A 22,165-nucleotide genomic window follows, 5' to 3' on the forward strand; every position below is an offset into this window, starting at 1 on the left:
ATAATATATAGAAATAGTTCTTAGTTGAAATCTATAATGTGATATTTTTCCGTTTTTATTTTATCACTGTACTGTGTGGCTACAGCTTTAAATACTATAGCCACCCCCTCTCTTCCCGTGGGTGTCGTAAGAGGCGACTAAGGAATAACACAGTTCCGCTACCACCTTGGAACCTAAAAAGCCGACCGATGGCGGGATAACCATCCAACTGCTGGCTTTGAAATACACAGGCCGAAGACGGGCAGAGTGTCTTCGGTGCGAAAAAGCCAGCCCTGCGGTCACCAACCCGCCTGCCCAGCGTGGTGACTATGGGCAATACACATGAGTTCACGTTATTTTTGGCGTAAACTTGTGAAGGCCTATGTTCAGCAGTGGACTGTATAGGCTGTAATGATGATGATGATGATTTTATCACTGTCTCGGAATGAGATAAAGTAGATGACGATAAGACCTGATGTCTTATCGCAGTCGAGGTTTTTGAGTTATTACTGCAAATTTTTGTTTATCGACTTACATAAAAACAACAGTTAAATAACAAATAAATGAACACTTTACAAGCAACGGCCCCCAGTACTAATTAATTTGATATAATGAAAATTTATAATCTTACTAACATTTTGTTTTATACTACTATAATAACAAACAAGTGACCTGTACTGTAGGTTATAGATACCTGCAAATCCAAAAGCATTGCAGACGTGGCTACTCTACTGACCACAGCAATTTATCATTTGATTATCAATGATACTACAGTTTAAATTTGGATTCGAAACTTGTGGAATTCTATTTGTCATCCTTGAATGGAAAACTCAATTCTATATTCTATTCTAACTATGTATTTCAATAAAGCTATTTTTGATTTTGATTTGATTTTAATTGTGCTCTTCTGTAAGGCTGAGATACATTCCTAGTCGGTCTCCAGATTTTAGGCGAGATATTTCCATTATTTGTAGTTGTGTTGCTGTTCCGTCATGCAAAAATTTTAACAAACTCCCAATCATAAATACACGCATAGGCCTCCCTAGTTTTTTTTTTTAAGTATTTATAAACCATTCTTTTTTTAAATTACCGATATTGAGTTTGGTTTGATAAAAAAATTGCTTCACGATATATTCATCAAACGTCAATCTCGGTTCATTAATCATTTGTTAATTTAAATCATTAAAGGCCAATCTTGTTAACTCTTATACGGACAAGTGTACACGTATTCTTAGGACTTAACTGAGGTAGAGCACAGCAGGAAATTTCCTGCTTAAAATATGGAGCAGCCCGACTGGGGTACTAACTCGACCTTACAGAAGATCACAGCTGAATAATACTGCTTTCAAGCAGTGTTGTGTTCCTGTGATAAGTAAGGCAGCTAAACAGCTCCTGGGGGGAATTGGGGATAGGATCGGCAACGCGCTTGCGCTGCTTCTGATGTTGCAGATGTCTATAAGCTACGGTAATCACTTACCATCAGGTGAGCCGTACGCTGTACGTAGGCTGTGTGGCTACGGTATTAAAGAATATAGCCACCCCATCTCTTCCCTTGGGTGTCGAATAGGCGACTAAGGGATAACACAGTTCCACTACCACCTTCGAACTTATAAAGCCAACCGATGGCGGGATAACCACCCATCTGCTGACTTTGAAATACACACGCCGAAGACGGGCAGCTGCGTCTTCGGTGCGACAAAGCCAGCCCTGCGGTCACCAACCCGCCTGCCCAGCGTGGGGACTATGGGCAGAACACAAGGGTTCACGCCATTTTTGGCGCGAACTTGTGTCGGCCTATGTCCAACAGTGGACTGCAATAGGCTGAAATGATGAATGATGAACGAAGAGCCGTACGCTTCTGTGCCAACCTTAATTATATATTTTAAAAAGAAAAGGATTTTTTATTAATACCAAGATTTTTTGTACACTTTATAATAGATATTTTGTAGTACGCATGTCATATTAAACATGTGTACATATGTACGCTTACTTGACTATGTGTAACCAAGAACACTTAGACCGTATATGTATTAATAATATCAGACTTGAAAGCATTCGCTTGTTATATTCTTGACCTCATAAAATAAGTGATTGTCAGTATTTATTTAATTTATTTAATTGCCGCTATTGCGAATAAAGTTAACGGATCACTATTAAGAGTATGGAATTCGACATTTACGAAAAAGGAAAGTGCGTATATCAGAATGTTGTCTCGCTAACAATAAATAAACAAATGAAGTACGCGTATGACAATATAACGTTAAATTTAATTGAACATATTTTTTAATTAATTTTTGTCACGAATATTTGCATCAAACGAAGATATAAAAATTTCATAACATGAAATTAAATTCGCATTGTTCGCTTGGAAGCACGTAGAGATACATAAAAAATGATGTGGTTAAAAGGTTGAGTTATTTGTGTTTACTACGGTACAATTTTAAAAACTATTTGTTAAAATGGAGTATTTCGACTTTGAAATAAAAAAAGCTTACCAAGTTTAGATAAGGCTCGAGTAATGATTATATATTTGTTTAATTATAGCTCTTGTCCGTGACATGAAGTAAAAATTCTCCAAATAATAATTATCATAACTTCAAAAAATAAAATCAATATCGTGTATATTTAGAACTGAATCATAAATTCTTTTCAAATGTATAAACGAAAGTCGAAATAAAAAAGCAGCTCTCATAATAAACTGCATTAATTGAAGATGTTTTGTGACGTAGATTACAAATGAAACTAAAAATGTGACCAAAATCATATTGTAAGTGAAAATGTGACGACACAATTACGTAAAATATTCTGCGTTCACGTGCATTTCTAAGAATGCAGACATGCGACCTCGTTCAAAAGCAACTGAACTGTTCTATTGTTAGAAAACACATCTAGACATGAATTCATGAAGTATTTATAATGAAGACTGCCTTTCGCGCTTACAACTGTAAAGAGTTGCAGGTTTGAGGACGATTTTAGTCAAATCATCCAATTATGTTTTTGAGAAATATAACTTTACGGAATAATCTTAAAAGTATCGAAATTTAGTGCGAGTGAAAATGCAAAACTTATTTAGTTGTAACAGTACCTTAATGTATTAAATTACTAATTTAGAATCATCCGTCATCACCAAATTGGAACACGTATTTTTAATTTAAAATCAGTTTAAGTACTTTTGTTTCTTTTGTAAGACTAGTTTTACCTACATTTGTTTTAATTTGATGTATCACTACGCCAATCTTATCTAACATTTCTCGTGTAGTAATTTTAAAATCGATTAGTAGCTTCAAGTAGTGCATAGCTGGATCATGATTGGACCATATCCGAGCAGTTGTATGTTACAGGCTGCATTACCCAATAGGAGCTTTGAAAATAAACACTTCGAACACATTTTTTAACCGACTTCCAAAAAAGGAGGAGGTTCTCAATTCGACTGTATTTTTTTTTTTTTTTTTTTTAATGTATGTTACATCAGAACTTTTGCCCGTGTGGACCGATTTCGACAAATTTTGTTTTAATCGAAAGGTGGTGTGTGTCAATTGGTCCCATTTAAATTTATTTGAGATCTAACAACTATTTTTTGAGTTATATCTAATATTGTGTTTTTACTTGACGCTTTTTTCGTCGACCTACGTTGTATTATACCGCATAACTTTCTACTGGATGTACCGATTTTGATAATTCTTTTTTTGTTAGAAAGGGGATATCCCTAGTTTGGTACCGTGATAAGGAAACTAGGATCTGGTGATGGGATCCCAGAGGAATCGAGTGAAACTCTCAAAAATCCATAATAACTTTTTACTGGGTGTACCGATTTTGATAATTTTTAATTTAATCGAAAGCTGATGTTTATCATGTGGTCACATATAAATTTTATTGAGATCTGATAACTACTTTTTGAGTAATCTTTAATAACGCGTAGTTGCTTGACTATTTTTTCGTCGATCTACGTTGTATTACTTGTCGATGTAATTGAAGTCGGTTTTTTTTTTCGTTTGCGAGCAAACACAATTATTATTGTAATACTAGCCGTACCCTGCGCGCGTTGCTACGCTTTTTTTGTCGTACCACCTCAAAAACCTTTGTTGTCTCATGTACAATACTTTGCCGAAGATCATGATATGATCAAATACATAGTTTACGATTCTATAAAGGACATACAGACAAACATTCATTTTCATATATATAGATTAGTACAGATAAGTGATTGAAATGAAGACGAAAATAAATCGGTGAATGCTCCCAAATGATAAGTACACGTCACTGTCTTTTATTGGGTACAAAGCGAATGACATTTATTTTTAACGTTTGTACATATAATCGTTAATAGCGAAAGATTTTCTACCGTATGATAGGAATAAGGTACGAATAATCTATATGTTTAACTCGGATTTTTCTCGAAGAAAATATTTTGTTTGTATTTGGTCTGGTATATATATATATTTTTATTTGTTCAAAAATACAAAAAACACATACTTAAAACTTATACATAAGCCTGCCACGAAAACTCACAAGAGCTTATCCGGACAAGCCGCCGCGTCGCATATCATATTATCATATAATATCTTTATCGTACCGTACCATGTTATAGCCATTGAATTTAAACTAAGGTAATTACCAAAATTTTGTAACTATTAAACGCTTAAAGATTTTAGTAAATGTTCTTTTAGTGATCTTCTTATATTTGCGTTTGTCCAGGTCTAACTTTTGTCGGTCTTCGGGAAGTTCATTAACAAATGCAGGTATAATGGTGTTTAACATTCTAGCTCCGTAAAAATTTCTAGCATTCGGCATAACAAATTTTAATGTATATATGTATTATATAATATATGTGCTGTGTGGCTACGGCACTACAGAATTTAGCCACCCCCTCTCTTCCCGTGGGTGTCGTAAGAGGCGACTAAGGGATAACAAGGTTCCACAACCACCTCGGAACTTAAGACGCCGACCGATGGCGGGATAACCATCAAACTGCTGGCTTTGAAATACACAGGCCGAAGACGGGCAGCAGCGTCTTCGGTGCGACAAAGCCAGTACTGCGGTCACCAACCCGCCTGCCCAGCGTGGTGACTATGGGCAAAACACATGAGTTCACGTTATTTTTGGCGTAAACTTGTGGAGGCCTATGTCCAGCAGTGGACTGTATAGGCTGTAATGATGATGATGATGATAATATATGTATTTATCATTAGTCAATGCTGCAGTAAAATATTTGGCTATTTGGTTAGCATAAACTAGAAAATCTAATAGGTTAAATTTTCCTTACCTCCTCCTTTGTCTCTGTCTGTGTCTCTGTCATTTTTGTTACGATTTGGAAGAATTATTTGAATTACTAGCTTCTTTGATATAATTTTATACATTTTTAACTTTTGTAGATTATTTATTTAAATTTATATACGAGGCATTTAAGTGTGCTATTTTAATTAAATTAATATTAATTGTTTATGGTACTAGAAGCTAATTTCCGTTTGCGGCTTTTCTTGTTCAGCTTTTATACTTGTATATCATGCGAGGCATAAAGATCTCAATTTTTTGTACACTAACACTTGTGGTCGTCGGTGCACCAATTAAAGTGGCATGTAACATTTATCGATTACACTAGCCTAGCCTTTCAGTTTTACTCGCTTTACGATTTTTTCTTAGTGTTCTATTAGAACCTCTCCACTATATGCAGACTTATTGGTTTTGCAAGAAATATACAAGCGGTTCTTTAGTATCACCTTTTGGTGGTGTAACTGATTATAGTTCTGTTTCACACTTTGATAGCAAACTATATTTTAATATTATCTTCTTTAAATCACATAGTCTACAATCCATTCACACCTTTATTTTACTGCGCAATCTTTTAATGCATTAGTATTTTTCCTCTTGCTGTAAAAGGCAATGGATGTCAATTAACACTTCTGATAAGCCGTCCTCTTATTAGCTAGTTGTTATACAAAATAAAGAATGAATGTGAATGGCCGATGATTACTAAGATTTTTTATAAGAGATTAATTATTTTGAACTTGTTTAATGCGATGTTTCTAGGGCGCAAACGTCTTAACTAACCAGGTTTAATTCGATTCTTAGAAGTGATGTGAATGTTTAGTATATAAAAATTAAATGTGACCCTAACAAGTTAGTTGTTTGTTACTTACTTTTTATGTACATATTTAGATTTATATATATACAAGAATTGCTACGGTATTTTGATTTAACTGAGAAACTCGTCGACCGATGTCGATAATAGTCACATTACTAAAGCAATTTTAATATAATTCAGAGATTAAGTAGCTCAACTTAATATGAAGATAATAGTTTTTTCTCTTTAAATTATTGTAAGTAGTGTTTCTTTGAGGTGTCGATATATAAAAGTGATTGACGTATAACATACACAATAAACTTGTAATGTTAATAAAGAAATCAATAAAATTTTACACGAAGTTTTTACTGATAGCACGCATCAATGCCTATTCGGAACAGACTTGTTCAATGATAATTAAACGTATGTAACGCGAGCCGCATTTCTTATCAATACATTCATGTATGTTGTATTTATTTAAAGTGGGAATGATTTCTTTGAAGTGTGTTGTTGAAATGGAACTATGGTGTAAACTGTGCCGTTAGAATGAGTATAACTTTTTTGCTATTTACTTATAGAATGCTAAAGGAGTGTATACAGTAACACACATCATTGCAAAAAGACAATATAAATATAATTTATTTTTTATTTTTTTTATTTTTTATTTTTTATTTTTTTATATAGATTTATAACATAAAGATTAAGTGTTACCTTAACTAACACATTTAAGTTTCATTAAGCTTCAATGTGGATGATTTTTTAAAGCTGAAAATATTGATTAAATTTCATTATTTAGTAATTATTTGTGTTACGTAATAAATATGTAACATTACAATTTCCTTTTGCAATAAAATCACGTACGTGCGAAATATGACTCTATATAATAGATAATAATTGTTCTATTAATATAACGGGTTTAAAAATGAAATATGTTATTTTCAATTTTACTACTTTACTCCTTTGCTTTTATTGGGTTACCTGCAGCCAAATAGCTGCAGGTTAACCTGATGGGGTCGCTTTGAAGCCTTTTTTATTATTAATACTCATTATAATGAAACAAATTTTCGTATTTTATCGTTATCATTTTGTCGTAAAGTTGTTTCATTATAACGGATGAAACTCCCGTAAGCCTTAATACTGCTAGTTCAATATAGTCTAGTATCAGGTGGTTTTTGTATTTTGTGTTTGTGTTATTTGGTTTTTGGACCTAAATATAAGTATTTGTGTCCTAAGTTACGATATCATTCGTACGTTGGACTTTGATGTTGATTGTTCCAAAGAGATGAAAAATTATCATTCAGTTAGATGTTCATCTATCAAATCTGGATAAGATAAGCTCAAAACAATAAGGATAAGTACGACAAAGCGAATTATATCTAATGTCTATTATAATAAGTGCTAATGTCCCTTGATTATTTGTTAAAAATATCATATACTGTCGACATATTTGACATATAGAAGATATTGAATATTGATGTTTTTTTCGTGTCTGAAAATTTAAATCGTATTGTGAAATTAAGAAAAGTTATTTTAAGATATAATAAAGATTTTTTTTACAGCTGTATTATAACTTAGCTGATTTTATCTTAATTTTTTTTATACTTAGGTCGCCGTCCTACTAGTGTTATATGAGTGTATTCCTTTGACGCTTCACCTTGTTGACTTTTTATTACGAGAAATAATAGTCACGAAATATTTATGTAAAACTGTAAATTGTAATTTATTAATAAGAGTGGCATATTCCCGCATCTATTTGGGGACTGGATTTTTTTTCTCAAAAAAAAAAGAATGATGGTCTTTTTAGTCAATTTAATTGTAAAAAAAAAATTTAAGCTGAGCTTGTATATACATTTGCCAAAGTTTTCTAAAATCACTATAATTTTTTTGTGAATTCTAAAATTAAATGAAAGGCGTCATATCTCCCGGAAGACAGTTTAATTTTTCTAAGAATAATGAATAAAATGAGTAAGTTATTACTGGCCACAAATATTTTCTTTGGCAGTACGCGTAAGTACTAGTAAAAATAGTTTAAAAACTACACGTGATAGTATATTTTCGCATTCTGGTCTTGTGTATAACGATTGTCATTGAACACAGAGATTTTACGATATTAAAAATATAAGAAATATTGACGAGTTGCCAGTAATGGCTTTATCTTTAACATATTAAAGGTTCCAAGCACATTGCATAGTTTTTAAACTTATTAATTACTTTGCAGTATTTAGTATAACCATAAATTCATTATCTTTGTACAAGTAACTTCTTCAAATGTAAAAGATTATAGACACCTGCAACACAAGAAGCATCGCAAGCACGTTGACGACTCTACCAATAACCCCCCAGGAGCTCTGGCCACCTTACTCACCACAAAAGTAATGCTTTCATATATGACTAGTGTTCGTCCAGTGGTCGAAATTCGACCATAATTTAACCACAGACTTCAACAATAAATAAAAGAGCATATATATATATATATATATATGCGTGTGTGTGTCAAAGACATGGTAGTGTGTGTAATGTTTTTTTTTGATTTAATGTATTTTTCGTACATAATTAAAAAAAAAATTAGCATTTTGCACTCATCTATATAAACTATAAGTGTGTGAAATTTCACACTCCTCCGTCCGCGCAATTTTCGTAAAAAGGGGTACAAAGTTTTTGCCTCACATATTAATATATATACCAAGTTTGCAACATAATAGATATTTTACTTGATATATATCATCAAATGTCATACTTTCATACCGCGTTTCTTTAACGTAATTCCACGGACAGACAGATAATTAGAGTATTAAGGGTCTGTAATGACGCAAATAAAATCACCAGTAGCAGTACTTTACCGTGACTATTTTCGTAGACTTGATAAGATGGAAACATCTTTATATCTCTACGTCTGACATTTTTATCACTTTATGTAACTTTCTTTCGTTATTTTCTAGAATAATCGAGTATATCTTTCCAAAAACTCCATTAGAGAATCTTACCGTAACTTTATTTACGATTTCTCTATGTAGTATGTATTTTAAATAATTAAATTTCATACTTTATTGTTTATTTCATCAATGTTTTTTGCTATTGTTAAGGGATGATAAGATCACCTTAATACCTATTTTTAAGATATACAGACAAGTTATACAGATAGAAAGATAAATAATATCTTCATTGAAGATATTTGAGTTTAAAAAAGAATGATAAGTCTTTTTTAAACGAGATCCTCATGAAATTGATATAGATAAGTTATTAAGATAACAAAATAAATAATACCTTTGTTTAAGATATATTCTACATAAAAATAAAAATTACGAAAAACGTTTTTCGTAAGAAAATCCCGAGGAAACCGTACAGATAAGTTATAAAGATAGCAAGAAATATAATACCTTTGAGGAAGATACATCTTAGCCTAAAAAACTCTTGGAAAAACACAACTCTATTTTTTTAATGTTCAGGAAATCGACACAGATAAATTATAAAGATAAATTGAAACATAAAACCTTTTTGGAAGATACATTCTAGTCTAAAAATAAACGAAGAAAAAAGACTTGTTTTTTTAACTTGCTCTGACAGCTGTCGTGACATTGTTTTTTCAACGTTTCCTTATAATCGAAAAATATTGGTTTAAGAAAATAATCTGAAACTTTTTACAAATGTAGGACACTGACCAGTTATTGCTAAAATAAGATTGCAACAAAAATAATATACATTGCATGTTTTTGTAATCCCATTGAGTGTTCGCTTCAGCCTGTAATATCCCACTACTGGGCATAGGCCTCTTTCCACATACAGGAGAAGGATCAGAGCTTAAGGTTAAGAGGCGGATATATTCCCTACTATGAGTAACGATCGCTATCAGGTGTGCGTGATAACAACCGGGACCGACGGCTTAACGTGCTCTCCGAGGCATGGTGGGAAGACCCACAAAGACTGCACAAATACTCAGACCACGGCAAATACCTATACGGCCAGTACAAATGTTTGTCATGTGCGGGGATCGAACCCGCAATCGCCAGCGCAACAGGAACAATCCATGGCTGTGACCGTTACGCCAACGCGGCGTCATTGAGTGTTAGTTGTATCAAAATTCTGCGCGTATAAAATTTTTTCATATATTCATTAGAACCATTAATAAAAGCTAGAAACTGAATTTATAAATGAGCAAATATAATCTAATATATAAAATTCTCGGGTCACAGTTTTCGTTGCCATACTCCTCCGAAACGGCTTGACCGAATTTGATGAAATTTTTTGTGCTTATCCGGTATCTATGAGAATCGGCCAACATCTATTTTTCATCCCCCTAAATGTTAGGGGTAGTCCACCCCTAATTTATTTTTTATTTTTTAGACAAAATTTTTAATTTCTATTTTTCTATGATACAACATTGAAAAATACATACAACCCTAAATTTTCAACCCTCTACCATCAACCCCTATTTTTAAATAGCGTTTAGCGGCAAGACAACGTTTGCCGGGTCAGCTAGTTAGTTTATAATATTTAATGATTTTCAAATCCAGCTTCAAGCTGTTTATTGACGTGAAACAAATAAAACTATTTCTTATTTAAATTTATTTTCATCGTCATTTACCTAGCTAGGTATTAAATAGTATTGATTTTTATTACATCTGGAAATACTATCTTCTTTATAAGTAGAATAAGGTGTATAATCTGTAAGTTTTTTTTTTAATTTATATGGATTTCGTCAATTTCGATCAACTACAGACCATTTAAGGAATATTGAGAGTGAAGTACTTGACAGTTTTGCCAATGATTATTTCATAGTAATAGTAGCTCTTGATATTGAGAAGGCTTATGAAATGGTTTGGAAGCATAAAGTTTTAAAATCTTTACAAAATATTAATATTAAAGAAAATGCCTTAGCATTTGTTAAAAACTTTCTGTAAGTTTTGTTAAAAAAGGAACTTCAACCACAGACAATGTCGACACAATTTCTTTACGACACGAAATGTTTTTTTTATTTCCTCCTTTACAAATCATATGCATACTTGATATTATAAACCGTGTGACGTCACAGATAAAGTACTCGAGACGCGATACAATGCATCGAAACCGATAGCAATTCTCAATTGAGATTAATGAACGTTTGAGGACCTTCATAAGACTAAATTAGAGGGTCGACTCTGATACGTCGAAAATTAAGTAATAGTTTGACAAGCATTTTTAAAAAAAAGCTTCTTTGAAAGTAATTGTATTATTTCATTAGCTGTAAAGGTTTAATTAGATTATTTAGGAAGGTTTTAGTTTGGTCAGTTTAATATTTTGTCTAAACAAGTCATACATTTTCACAAAGTAATTTATTACACACTCCACAATATCTTCAATATTATGATCCTAAAAAAAGAAGTTTACAAATACACCATACAACAATTTATTCATTAAACTATGCATAACAAAGCAACTCATATTTTGTATACACTTTTCAATCGGATTTTACGATAAATATAGTACTTTCCACAGGATTTACTTTACATTCAAAAACATTACTTTCTTATTCACAATAAATGCATGTGAGTCTCATGAAGCACGCTCAATAATCAGGTTTCATTTATTGACTATTGGAATAGGCTCCGCGTATATACGATTGTAAATCTACCGATCAATCTCCCTTTGTGTTTTTTGCATTCTAATAAACATTGGTGAATTCATTCAAACTATTTGGACACAAAATGGCAAACTATTTGCCATAAAATAAACAGCACAAAATGAAGCAAAGTATTTGTTGCAAATCGGTAGCGTAGAATCAAACGACACTATTTTACTAGTTATTTTTGGCAATTTATTTAAAATTTGGGCGTAAATGTTAACGTAGTTGGTCATACCGAATCAGAAATCAAAGAGGTCATAGACCGTACACAGTTTAGTACTAATCTCAAAGATGAGATAAAACTGAGATAAAACTAAGAGATATAACCACTAGCCATCAAAACAGATTATGTACGATGAAGGCGAATATGATATTTTCATCACAGTTGATACTCCTTGCGAAAAGCCTCTTTTATAAGTATGTACTTGGAACTAAAATTGTACATGATATTATACGAGTATAACTGTCAAATGTGAGTTTTATTACGAAACGCTCGTGCACGATACACGCATGTGAGGCACAAATATGACATCTCGAATCATAATGAACTTTTATCAGTCCGTTATACGCTAACTTCTGTACCACATTGTTCATCATATGAGCATACGTTAAGCCTTAATTTAAGATTTCCCGCGCGATGCATTAGAGATTAAAGTATCAAGAACATCGTACACATAAGTTGTACCTATATACCTGCTATTTTACATGTCCTGAACATTCGCCATTGTAAAATCGAGTTGGTCATGTTTCAATTTGTTTTAATATTTTATATTGATATTGTACGGTTTGCCATTGTTAGTTTATATTATTTTTTAAACTGTGTGGAATTATATTTATATTTTTCTTACTGGCCAGTAGCTTTGCAGTCAAAGAAGTTGTGTAGTAATTATTTTTATTAAAATTGGTTATAATAAAAATGTCTGATTTCGAAATCAGTTTTTTTTTAATTTTTATCAAGTACTAATAACAAGACAAAGATATTATTAATTGAGTGTTAATTGATTATACTGATTGCACTTGTAACGAAATCTATGAAATTAAATAAAAACCTAAGCAGAATTTTTTATATATATATATATATATATATATAAATTTATATTTGATATAATCTAGAATTTTGTATCTGTATAAATAAATATAAATGAATCGCCAAAATGTACGTACGTGCCTAACTTTCAAACGACACGAACCTATGTAATTAAAACATTTTTTGTTTGTTATTGTCATAAACAAAAAAAAAAACAATATAAACGAGACCGCGAAGTTCACTAGGTCCATGAAATCAACACCTATACCAAAGAGGCCGTCGTATTTTATGGAAACCATTTTGATATCATCATCACAAAATGGCGATTATCAAACCGCATACAGTAACACTTGACTTCCGACTACCGATATAATTTATATTATGGTTATCATATTGTAAATATAATTTATAAACTGAATGCGGAAACGTTCTCTCATCTGTAGAGGAACTAAGATAAAAACTAATGGAACGACTCTATTTTGTGGTTTCGTCAGGAATTTTACTTCATTGATGATTTAGAAGGGTGTTGTCTTGTGATCTTGAGGTCTAAGCCTAGGTATTTGCGTTTTGTGGACATAGATAAAAAAGTAGGTAGGTACCACCTACCTAATTTGTTTTTTAAATTCTTAAAACTTTTTTTGTTCGACGCCCAAAATAAATTATTATAAAGACGAATGTGGGATGCACTAATACTTACAGCTATTTCATCTTTGCGTGACTACTGATGAATGAGCATTATTTATAAAATTGTAGCGGAACCATGTCTGCTCAAGTTAATACTAATTGCAATATACATATAAATTAAATTTAAGCGTCTCTCTGTGACACTAATGAAATCGTTCACGGAGTCGTATTGTTTTCATTATTTGAATCAGTTTAAAATAAGTATAGTTTTTATATAATATTAGGTTATTTTACAGCCTCGATTTCCGATCCCGGAGGAATGTAGGGCTTCAAGAGTTTTTGGGTGAAAGACTATCAATTGTACATCTATGATCCACCTCAACTCAGCCATTTATAATATTAAGTAGTATTATAAAAATGACATTGACCTTACATTTTGGCAGCAAAATATAATAATTTGAAGTGTAATTTTACGAATTGTTCACCATCTAGAAGTTTCAAATGATATTGGGACGTTTCCAAAATATTAAGTTGATATAATTTTTAGAGGTAACGATTTCAAATAATTTGATGATAACAATAAGGCAATATTCCAAACAATGAAACAGGATTAACTACGAAAACCTAATTTTAATATGAATTATATGTATATATTTAAAAGCATAGTGTATATATTTTTAAATGAGTTAATGATGATGAATACATAGACCTACCTGGTACCATACCTACCTACCCATTAATATGGCTAAAGATAAACTACCTAAAATTAGAGAGTGATAATTGTATTCCTTTTGGAAATCTTGCCATTTATAATAATGTTGCTCTGTGTATTTTTAAAAAACAGCATTTACGTATTCTTATGACAAGACTTGTAATTTAAAACCTTAATCTTTTTACAGATGTTACTTGTGTCATATAAGTATATAGTGTATGTATATATATATATATATATATATATATATATACTACTAGACTAGCCCGTTGGTGCAGTTTGTGGTGGCCCTGCTTTCTATTCAGTGGGTTGCGAGTTCGATTTTCGCCTTAGTCTGGGTGTAATATAATATTTCTATTTATATATTTATGTATGTATTATTTCTATATATGTTTATGAAAATAAATAGTTATAACAGTCGGCTGTTACCTATAATAAGCATTAAGTTGCTTATCATAGGAACAGACGACCGTGCGTATGTTATATGATATTTATTTATTTATTTATATGTAGTTGAATATACATATAACGCTATTTTATTAAAGTAAGTATATACTACAGTGTGTCTTATATTATAGTTTTCGTCAATTGGTTTTAAAACTGGTAAGAATTTTAAGTGGGCAGAATATTAAGTTACATTCGTCAGTTTTGGTTTTTAAGGATTGTTGTTGTTGTTGTTTTAAAATTTATCCCCAATATGAAAAGGCAAAGGACTATAATCCATACAGCCTAGTTTGAATTTGTAAGTTTCGTTCTGATATATCAAAAGGCCGGAGCCAAGTCTGAAGTAACTCTATTTTTCTTCTGATTCCTTTTTAAAGATTTTGTTTCATTTTTTGGGCAGAATATTAATTGTTCTCTTGTAGCAAGCAGTCTTATAAAATTTATATAATTTATTTGTTACTTTCCTGTTCAAAAATAACAAACTTTTACGATCAATACGTGACCGATAAAATACTTCTACAATAATTTTTAATGGAATTTTAACGCCGTCATGAGTTTTTTTTTATTATTGGTCGTGGGCGTTTTTTTGTTACTGGCTGTTCGCACCTTTTCTTTTAACAATATTTTGTTAAATGTTTGTTAATTAACGCCATGTAAGGTCACTAGAGGTAAAAATGATGACCTCGTCTTGTCACGCATTTTTTTAAATTTTTTTTTTAGTTTTAGTTCTTAATACAGATTATTATTGCAATTTTTATTAGACATAGTTTGTATAATGTAAATTCAGTCAAGCTGGCAAAGTATTGTAATTAACATAACATAACAATACACTTTATTGTACACCAAAACAGAAATAATACATATAGATTTTAACAGATATTATAAGGTACAAAGAGCGGCCTTATGCGAAGCGATCGAAGATGAAAAGCGATCTCTTCCAGGCAACCTAGCGGCCGAGGTATTGTGTCGGTTAGGTGTACAAAATTAATTATATTGTAGTGTTGTAAAATAATCTGTATTTACTCCCTTAGTAGAGTTTCCATGATAGGAAAGCTGTAAGAAATTAGAAATTTGAAAGTCATACATTTTTTACTTTGACTTTGTTTAGACTTTTGATAAGGTTTGTGATTATTTTCTTTTTTATTTTCATTTTCCTCTATTATACGAAAATACAGTTTTTATTCAAAAAATTAAAAAAAAATATGTTTTTAATCTTTTTTTATCTGTTAATTTTTAACTTTACGTCTTTACATATTTTTATTGTCTGAATGAGACTATCAGCCAGTTGCAGTGTTATTTAAAGACAGTGACCACGAAACATATTTGTCATACTGTCGACATTTGTATTGTTCAAGACAAAGACTCTGGTAGCAGTGAATTACGGCACATGGGTGCGTGTTTACTGGCAGAGAGCCGAAAACGAGATTATTTAAGAAATTGCAGTATGTTACTTACATTATAGCGGTGTTAATACTTCTCTTTACATTTGTATTTAATTTTAGCGTCACACCGACTAAGTTTAAAATTAAAATAAACATATGTATAAAATTGATCTACCATATATTGTAAATGCACGGTCGCAATAACTATCAGTGGTCCTCTACTATATTATACATGTATTATACATATAAACCTTCCCCGGAATCACTCTATTTACTAAAGAAAACCGCATCGAAATCCGTTGCGTAGTTTTAAAGATCTAAGCATACAGACAGCGGGAAGCGACTTTGTTTTATACTATGTAATGATAATAATATGTGAAAACCTTAAGATTGAGATTTGTTATTTATTAATACAAATCGCAGACATTAAAACTTTTATAGACACAAAAAAATAAGTTAAAAAAAGAGAAAATAAAAGACGACAAAAACAGTTTGTTGCTGTGGCTCAAAACTAATCCGTCTAATCAGATTTTATATGCTCATAACAACTCAAATAGTAACATAACGTTAAAAAATACATTCCAGTTTTGATATTCAGGTTCTATAAACAAGTCTAGTTCAAGTTTTAGTATATAATATTCTTTATAGTTACTGACATAATTTTGACGTGTCATTGTCATTTTGTCACGTGTTTAAAGAGGTAGAAGTTTATTAAACTGTCACGGTCAATATCAATCGTTTTACTTATATGGGACTTACTGCGATTTGGAAACTCCATATTTCGGCAACGTTGCAGACGCCATGGTCATGGTCATGTATGAGAAGATGTTATTATAGAATGGCCTGACGTACATTAACTCAATTTTTGATAAAAAAAAAATTAATAGCCTCGCATAATATTATTGGTCATCTGTGTCGCAGGACCGATGGCCGTTGGAGTAGACGGGTTCTGGAGTAAAGACCGCGTCTTGACAAACGCAGTGTGGGACGTCCTCCGGCCCGTTGGACCGACGATCTACGTAAGATTGCCGGTGTAGGCTGGATGAGGATTGCGGAAAACCGGGATGTCTGGTGCGAACTTGGGGAGGCCTATGTCCAGCAGTGGACTGTCATAGGCTGAAGTGAGTGCATCATATTATAAAATGTTTGACAAAAATATAAGAAGTTAGGTTTACGCTTTAAATGTCAAAATTAATAAACGCGTAACAAAAAGGGATAAAAAAATTAAATCGTTTAGAATTATCACGTCTATTACTACAGGAACTAATTATGAATATTAATTAATATATTGAAGTCTTAAAAACCAGTAACGTTACATTTTCTTATAATAAGTAATTATATTGTTGTAACATAAAATCCATATTTATGTTATAATAAAATGTTATTTTTTAGGATTCCGTACCGAATTATAAGAAGCCATATTACTAAATAAGTAAAGAAAGATTTTACTGAATTGTACAAACTTTATTTTATTAACGCTATTCGCATAACTATTTGATTAGCTCCAGTTTTAAGTTAAAATCAATTAATACTTAAAAAAAAGTCAACTACTAAACTAAGAAGTTTATGATAATGTTAGAACTTAGAATATTGAAGTGTAAAATTTTCGGTGTCCTTACATGGTTCTTGTTTGAACTTAAACACTGTTATGTTATACACAACAATGAAAAAAAAATCGACTGTCCACTAATTTATCTTTTGTCTCATTCTAGAATATAGATGGTACGAAAATTTTAAAGTATAAGTACGTAATACGAAAAGAGTTTTTACATTTTTTATGATACGGACTCTCGTGCGTACTCGGACTCGGCTAATTTTTTTAGTTTAAACAATATTTTTGTTATCATATCGATAGTCTAATTTACATAATATTTTTATGGAAAAAATGTCAATTAATCAAAAAACATAATTTGATTAAAAAAAACTTTAAATGTTAAATATTTCACTGTTAGCCTTCAATATAAAACAGGATCTTAGATCCAAAGATTAATGTTTGTCAAACCAAAGATATAAGACGTCAAAAAAAAAAACCGAATTAATGTACTAGTAACTGTGTAATCTTAGTCTATGTGTGTATCTGCTGTGGAATTTGTAGTGAAGGTTTGCATGCAAAGTGAGTGTTTATATAGATGCATATGCATACGCGAATGTTTTTGTATGTTTGTGTAAATTTGATGAAGAAGTATATATATAAAATCTCTATTTCAAAACCTATCGAGGGTAAGTGATTGTTTCTTAGGAATGAAATAACAGGATAAATTCGTTTGGAGGTTGTGACAGACAGACGGCCTTTGTGTTACGTTTAACTGACTCTCAATATAATCGATTAGAAATTATTATCTTTGCTTATTAATATTTTTATTGTATTTGTGCTTAATACAAAGTGACGAATAAAAGTTACACGAAAATAAAGCGTAGTCTATTTTTACTAATTTTTTTTTTATAATTTCAACATATCGTGTTGTATATTGCATCGTATAAACGGCTGAATTTAAGCAAGTTAACCAATAATACATATCGGATAAAAAAATCAAAATAACCGTTTGCGAACTTATAATTAGACACAAATTTGTTGTGCTTTCGTTCCGGACCTTATCAGCTTAACCTTCAACCTTCAGTTTAGCCTTTCGCTTTGTTTTACATACAACATTATCTTAATGCTATGCTTGATCAATTCAACTAATATTATAAATACGAAACTTTGTGAGGATGTATGTATGTTATTCTTTTGATTTTAATGACACTTGGTACGTAGATAAGTAATACGTAAGCTGGAGGTCTAGAATAAGACATAAGCTAAATTTTATGCCGACCGTTCCAAGGGATCAGAAATTAAACGGGTGAAACCGCATGGCTTGTAATAATAATAATAATAATAAGTTCTGACAGACCCAGATGTAGACCAGCCCAGCTCTATATCCTGGTTACAACACGGGAACCTCTTCGGAGAAACCGAAGGTTTTGTCTGTGCAATTATGGACGAAGTTATTAAGACGAATAACTACCGGAAACATATCATGAAAGACGGAACTCCAGACATATGCCGAGCTTGCCATAAGCCTGGAGAATCCATTAGACATGTTGTTTCCGGTTGTAGTCATCTTGCTAACGGTGAGTACTTGCACAGACATAACCAAGTAGCCAGGATTATACACCAACAACTTGCTATTCGTTACGGCCTCGTTGAAAATGAGTTGCCTTATTATAGGTATAGCCCAATGCCATTTCTTGAGAATGGTCGTGCATTGCTCTACTGGGATCGATCTATTGTCACTGACAGGTTTATTGCAGCCAATAAACCTGATATAGTGCTAGTAGACCGATCAGCGCGCCGAGCAATTATTGTTGACATTACAGTTCCACATGACGATAATCTCGTAAAGGCCGAAAAAGAAAAATTAAGTAAATATTTAGACCTTGCCCACGAGATTACCGGCATGTGGAATGTAGACTCAACAATAATTGTTCCTATTGTTGTATCGGTTAATGGTCTATTAGCGAAGAGTTTCGACCAACACCTTAAGAAACTCTCACTTGACTGTTGGATCAAGGGTCGGATTCAAAAGGCAGTGATGCTTGAAACGGCCCGCATTGTGAGGAGGTTCCTCAGCCTGGAACCTTAACTACCGGTGGCCTGGGCCTCAACCTGCCATCGGAGGACTACTATTTTTATATTTTTAAATATTTTTATTTGTCTTTTTTATAAATATATTTAAAAATGTAATTATAAGAAAATATATTGAATAAAAGAAATAATAATAAATACTCTTTATTGCACACCACAAAGAAACATTACAACAAAAGTGATACATGAAAAGAAAGATGTACAAAGGCGGTCTTATCGCTAAGAGCGATTTCTTCCAGACAACCTTTGGGCATAGGACATAGCGAAGAAAAAGAGAAGCTTGTAGATTATATTATGTGCCAAAATATCAGTATAGTTTGTATAGAATTAAAAAAGTACATTGTAAAACTAGGGACCCACTCTGGCTTCGCACGGTTGCAAAAACTATCAGTGTTCATCTACTATATGGATGTATTATACATATAAACTTTCCTCTGGAATCACTCTATTTTCTACATTCATTTAAAACCGCAACAAAATCCGTTGCGTAGTTTTAAAGATCTAAGCATACAGACAGCGGGAAGCGACTTTTTTTTTATATGTTCGGGGATAACTTCGTCGTTTATGAACCGATTTTGATAATTCTTTTTTTTTGTTGGAATGGAGATATCTCAAGTGTGGTACCTTGGTAAGAAAACTAGTTTCTGATAATGGAATCCCAGAGAAACCGAGGGAAACCCTCGAAAATCGTAGTGACGACTAATGCGTTTGTTGATTTTTTTCGTCTGACGTTCTTTCGACGTTGTGATTGAAGTCGGTTTTTTTTTCGTTTGCGAGCAAACACAATTATTTGGGTTATCATAGAACTACTTATGTAGGTATAATGAGTATTATGTTTTTGTGGTGAACAATAAAGCTGGAAAGTTTCAGAAAACGATTGATTTTATTTCATTCGTTTCATCTGTTCTATTAGTCTGTTATTAATATAATTATGAATAATGATCAGAAATCACTTCTAAAAGAGGTATAACATACCAGATACAGTTAACTTTAGTTGTGACTCTACGAATCATTTCCGTAACTAGAAGATATCTTTCCCAAATAATAGGATATTTTCAAATTAATCAGATTAGTTCCAAATAACAACCAGCGCGAAATTTGACCGCTTAGTATAAAAACGGTTAACGGATTTCTCGTAACCTTGGTTTAGTTGATTTGACATGTTCAGGTACGTTCGGGTTATCATGGTTTTAATCAACTCGCTACTTTCAATTCACGTCACGACAAGACCATTAATTTCTAAAGTTGGTCAGGAAGTTTTAGATCACAACTTTAGTTTAAAAATCATATTTTATTAAACTTTTACATAAAATAAGATCTTGATAATTTTAGTTAAATAAATTTTTATTTTATACTTTTTGTATTACCATGATTATAAAAAAGTTCTTAAGGATTCGGAGTATGATTCGTACGAATGTATAAATTTTACCTTGCAATGTTTAACACAAAAATTTTATTTTATGACTCTACTCCATCAAAACACACATGCACAAGAAAAAAAAATGATATTTTTCAAACTACTGCATATTTATACTAAGTTAGTCGTGCATATCAATCCATACGGTCACACCTTTCTAGAAATATTAATTTCACTTGAAAAACTCACGCGTAGGCTTTCGTTTCCTGGAGACGAACAACACTCTGCTTGAAGATGTCATAGGCCATCTTGGAGAACTGGGTGGAGAGAGCCAGGAGATCAGGCTGGTACTCCACTTCCTTTTGTTTCTTCTCGTCTGTGGGGTCAGTGGTGATGTTGTGCTTCATCTTGAGTCTTTCGATGGCTTTGTTATGTTTGACGGTCGCCGGCTCCGGAGCGGGCGCGACCTCACGAGTACAAACGTTACACATGATGGAATTCGTAAAGCGGTGTCTGATTGGGACACGGGTCGGTTTGAGACTGAGGCCGAGGCGAGCGTGAATATAAGTGTAGTAAATCTTATCCCCACTCTGCGCTGTAAGCGGCGCCTGCGCAGATAGTGATACCGCAATACTGATAAATTAAGGGCTGATAACTATTTGTATTAGGAAAATGGGGTGAAAATTTTCAAAGATTTTATTATTTTGTATTCTGCATAGATAAGTTTATTCCTTTTTTTTAGCCATAACAAGTCTAAAATGAATAGGTACTAACTTTTCTTTCATTTTATTGTGTAAATCTAAATATTTATTATTTATAACAAATATTAATGTCTAAAAACGCCTATTCTATATAGGCATTTTTAGATGTCATGTCATTATGTCATTTAAAATCTTATACCTATATAAAATTCTTGTGTCGCGGTGTTTGTAGTTAAACGCCTCCGAAACGGCTTGACCGGTTCTCATGAAATTTTGTGTGCATATCGGGTAGGTCTGAGAATCGAACAACATCTATTTTTCGTATGAAAAAGTGGTATCCCTAAGTTATTCGGGGGGGGGGGGGATTGAGAAGGTTAATTAAATATATGGCAAAACAACGTTTGCGGGGTCAGCTAGTATTTTTATATAATACTATTAGAATTTGCAATAAGTAACGCATATATGCGTCGCATGGACGATGTCGAAACTCTTAACCCTTTTTAAACACGTTTTTTTATGGCATACAGTAAATATTTTTATTCTTTAACTTTTTATTTGATACATTATACTTATAAGGTAGGGCACACTAAGAAGAACATACTTTGTTCAAATTCTAGAGCAGCTCGACTGGAGAATCCAAATAATTCTGCTCAC

General features: G+C 32.2%; 1 protein-coding gene across 1 annotated transcript in view; it reads right to left on the bottom strand.

Moving 5' to 3' along the window:
• LOC123654604 (transmembrane protein 205) overlaps window positions 1-21,301 on the bottom strand; it is a 49,278-nt gene extending 27,977 nt beyond the window's left edge. Inside the window, exon 1 of the mRNA XM_045590503.1 lies at window positions 21,060-21,301. Coding sequence (XP_045446459.1) covers window positions 21,060-21,301 — 242 coding nt within the window. The remainder of the gene's footprint in view (window positions 1-21,059) is intronic.
• Between the last annotated feature and the right edge of the window lie 864 nt (window positions 21,302-22,165).

This window comes from Melitaea cinxia, chromosome 1, assembly GCF_905220565.1.
Source record: "Melitaea cinxia chromosome 1, ilMelCinx1.1, whole genome shotgun sequence".
NCBI classification, from domain to species: domain Eukaryota; kingdom Metazoa; phylum Arthropoda; class Insecta; order Lepidoptera; family Nymphalidae; genus Melitaea; species Melitaea cinxia.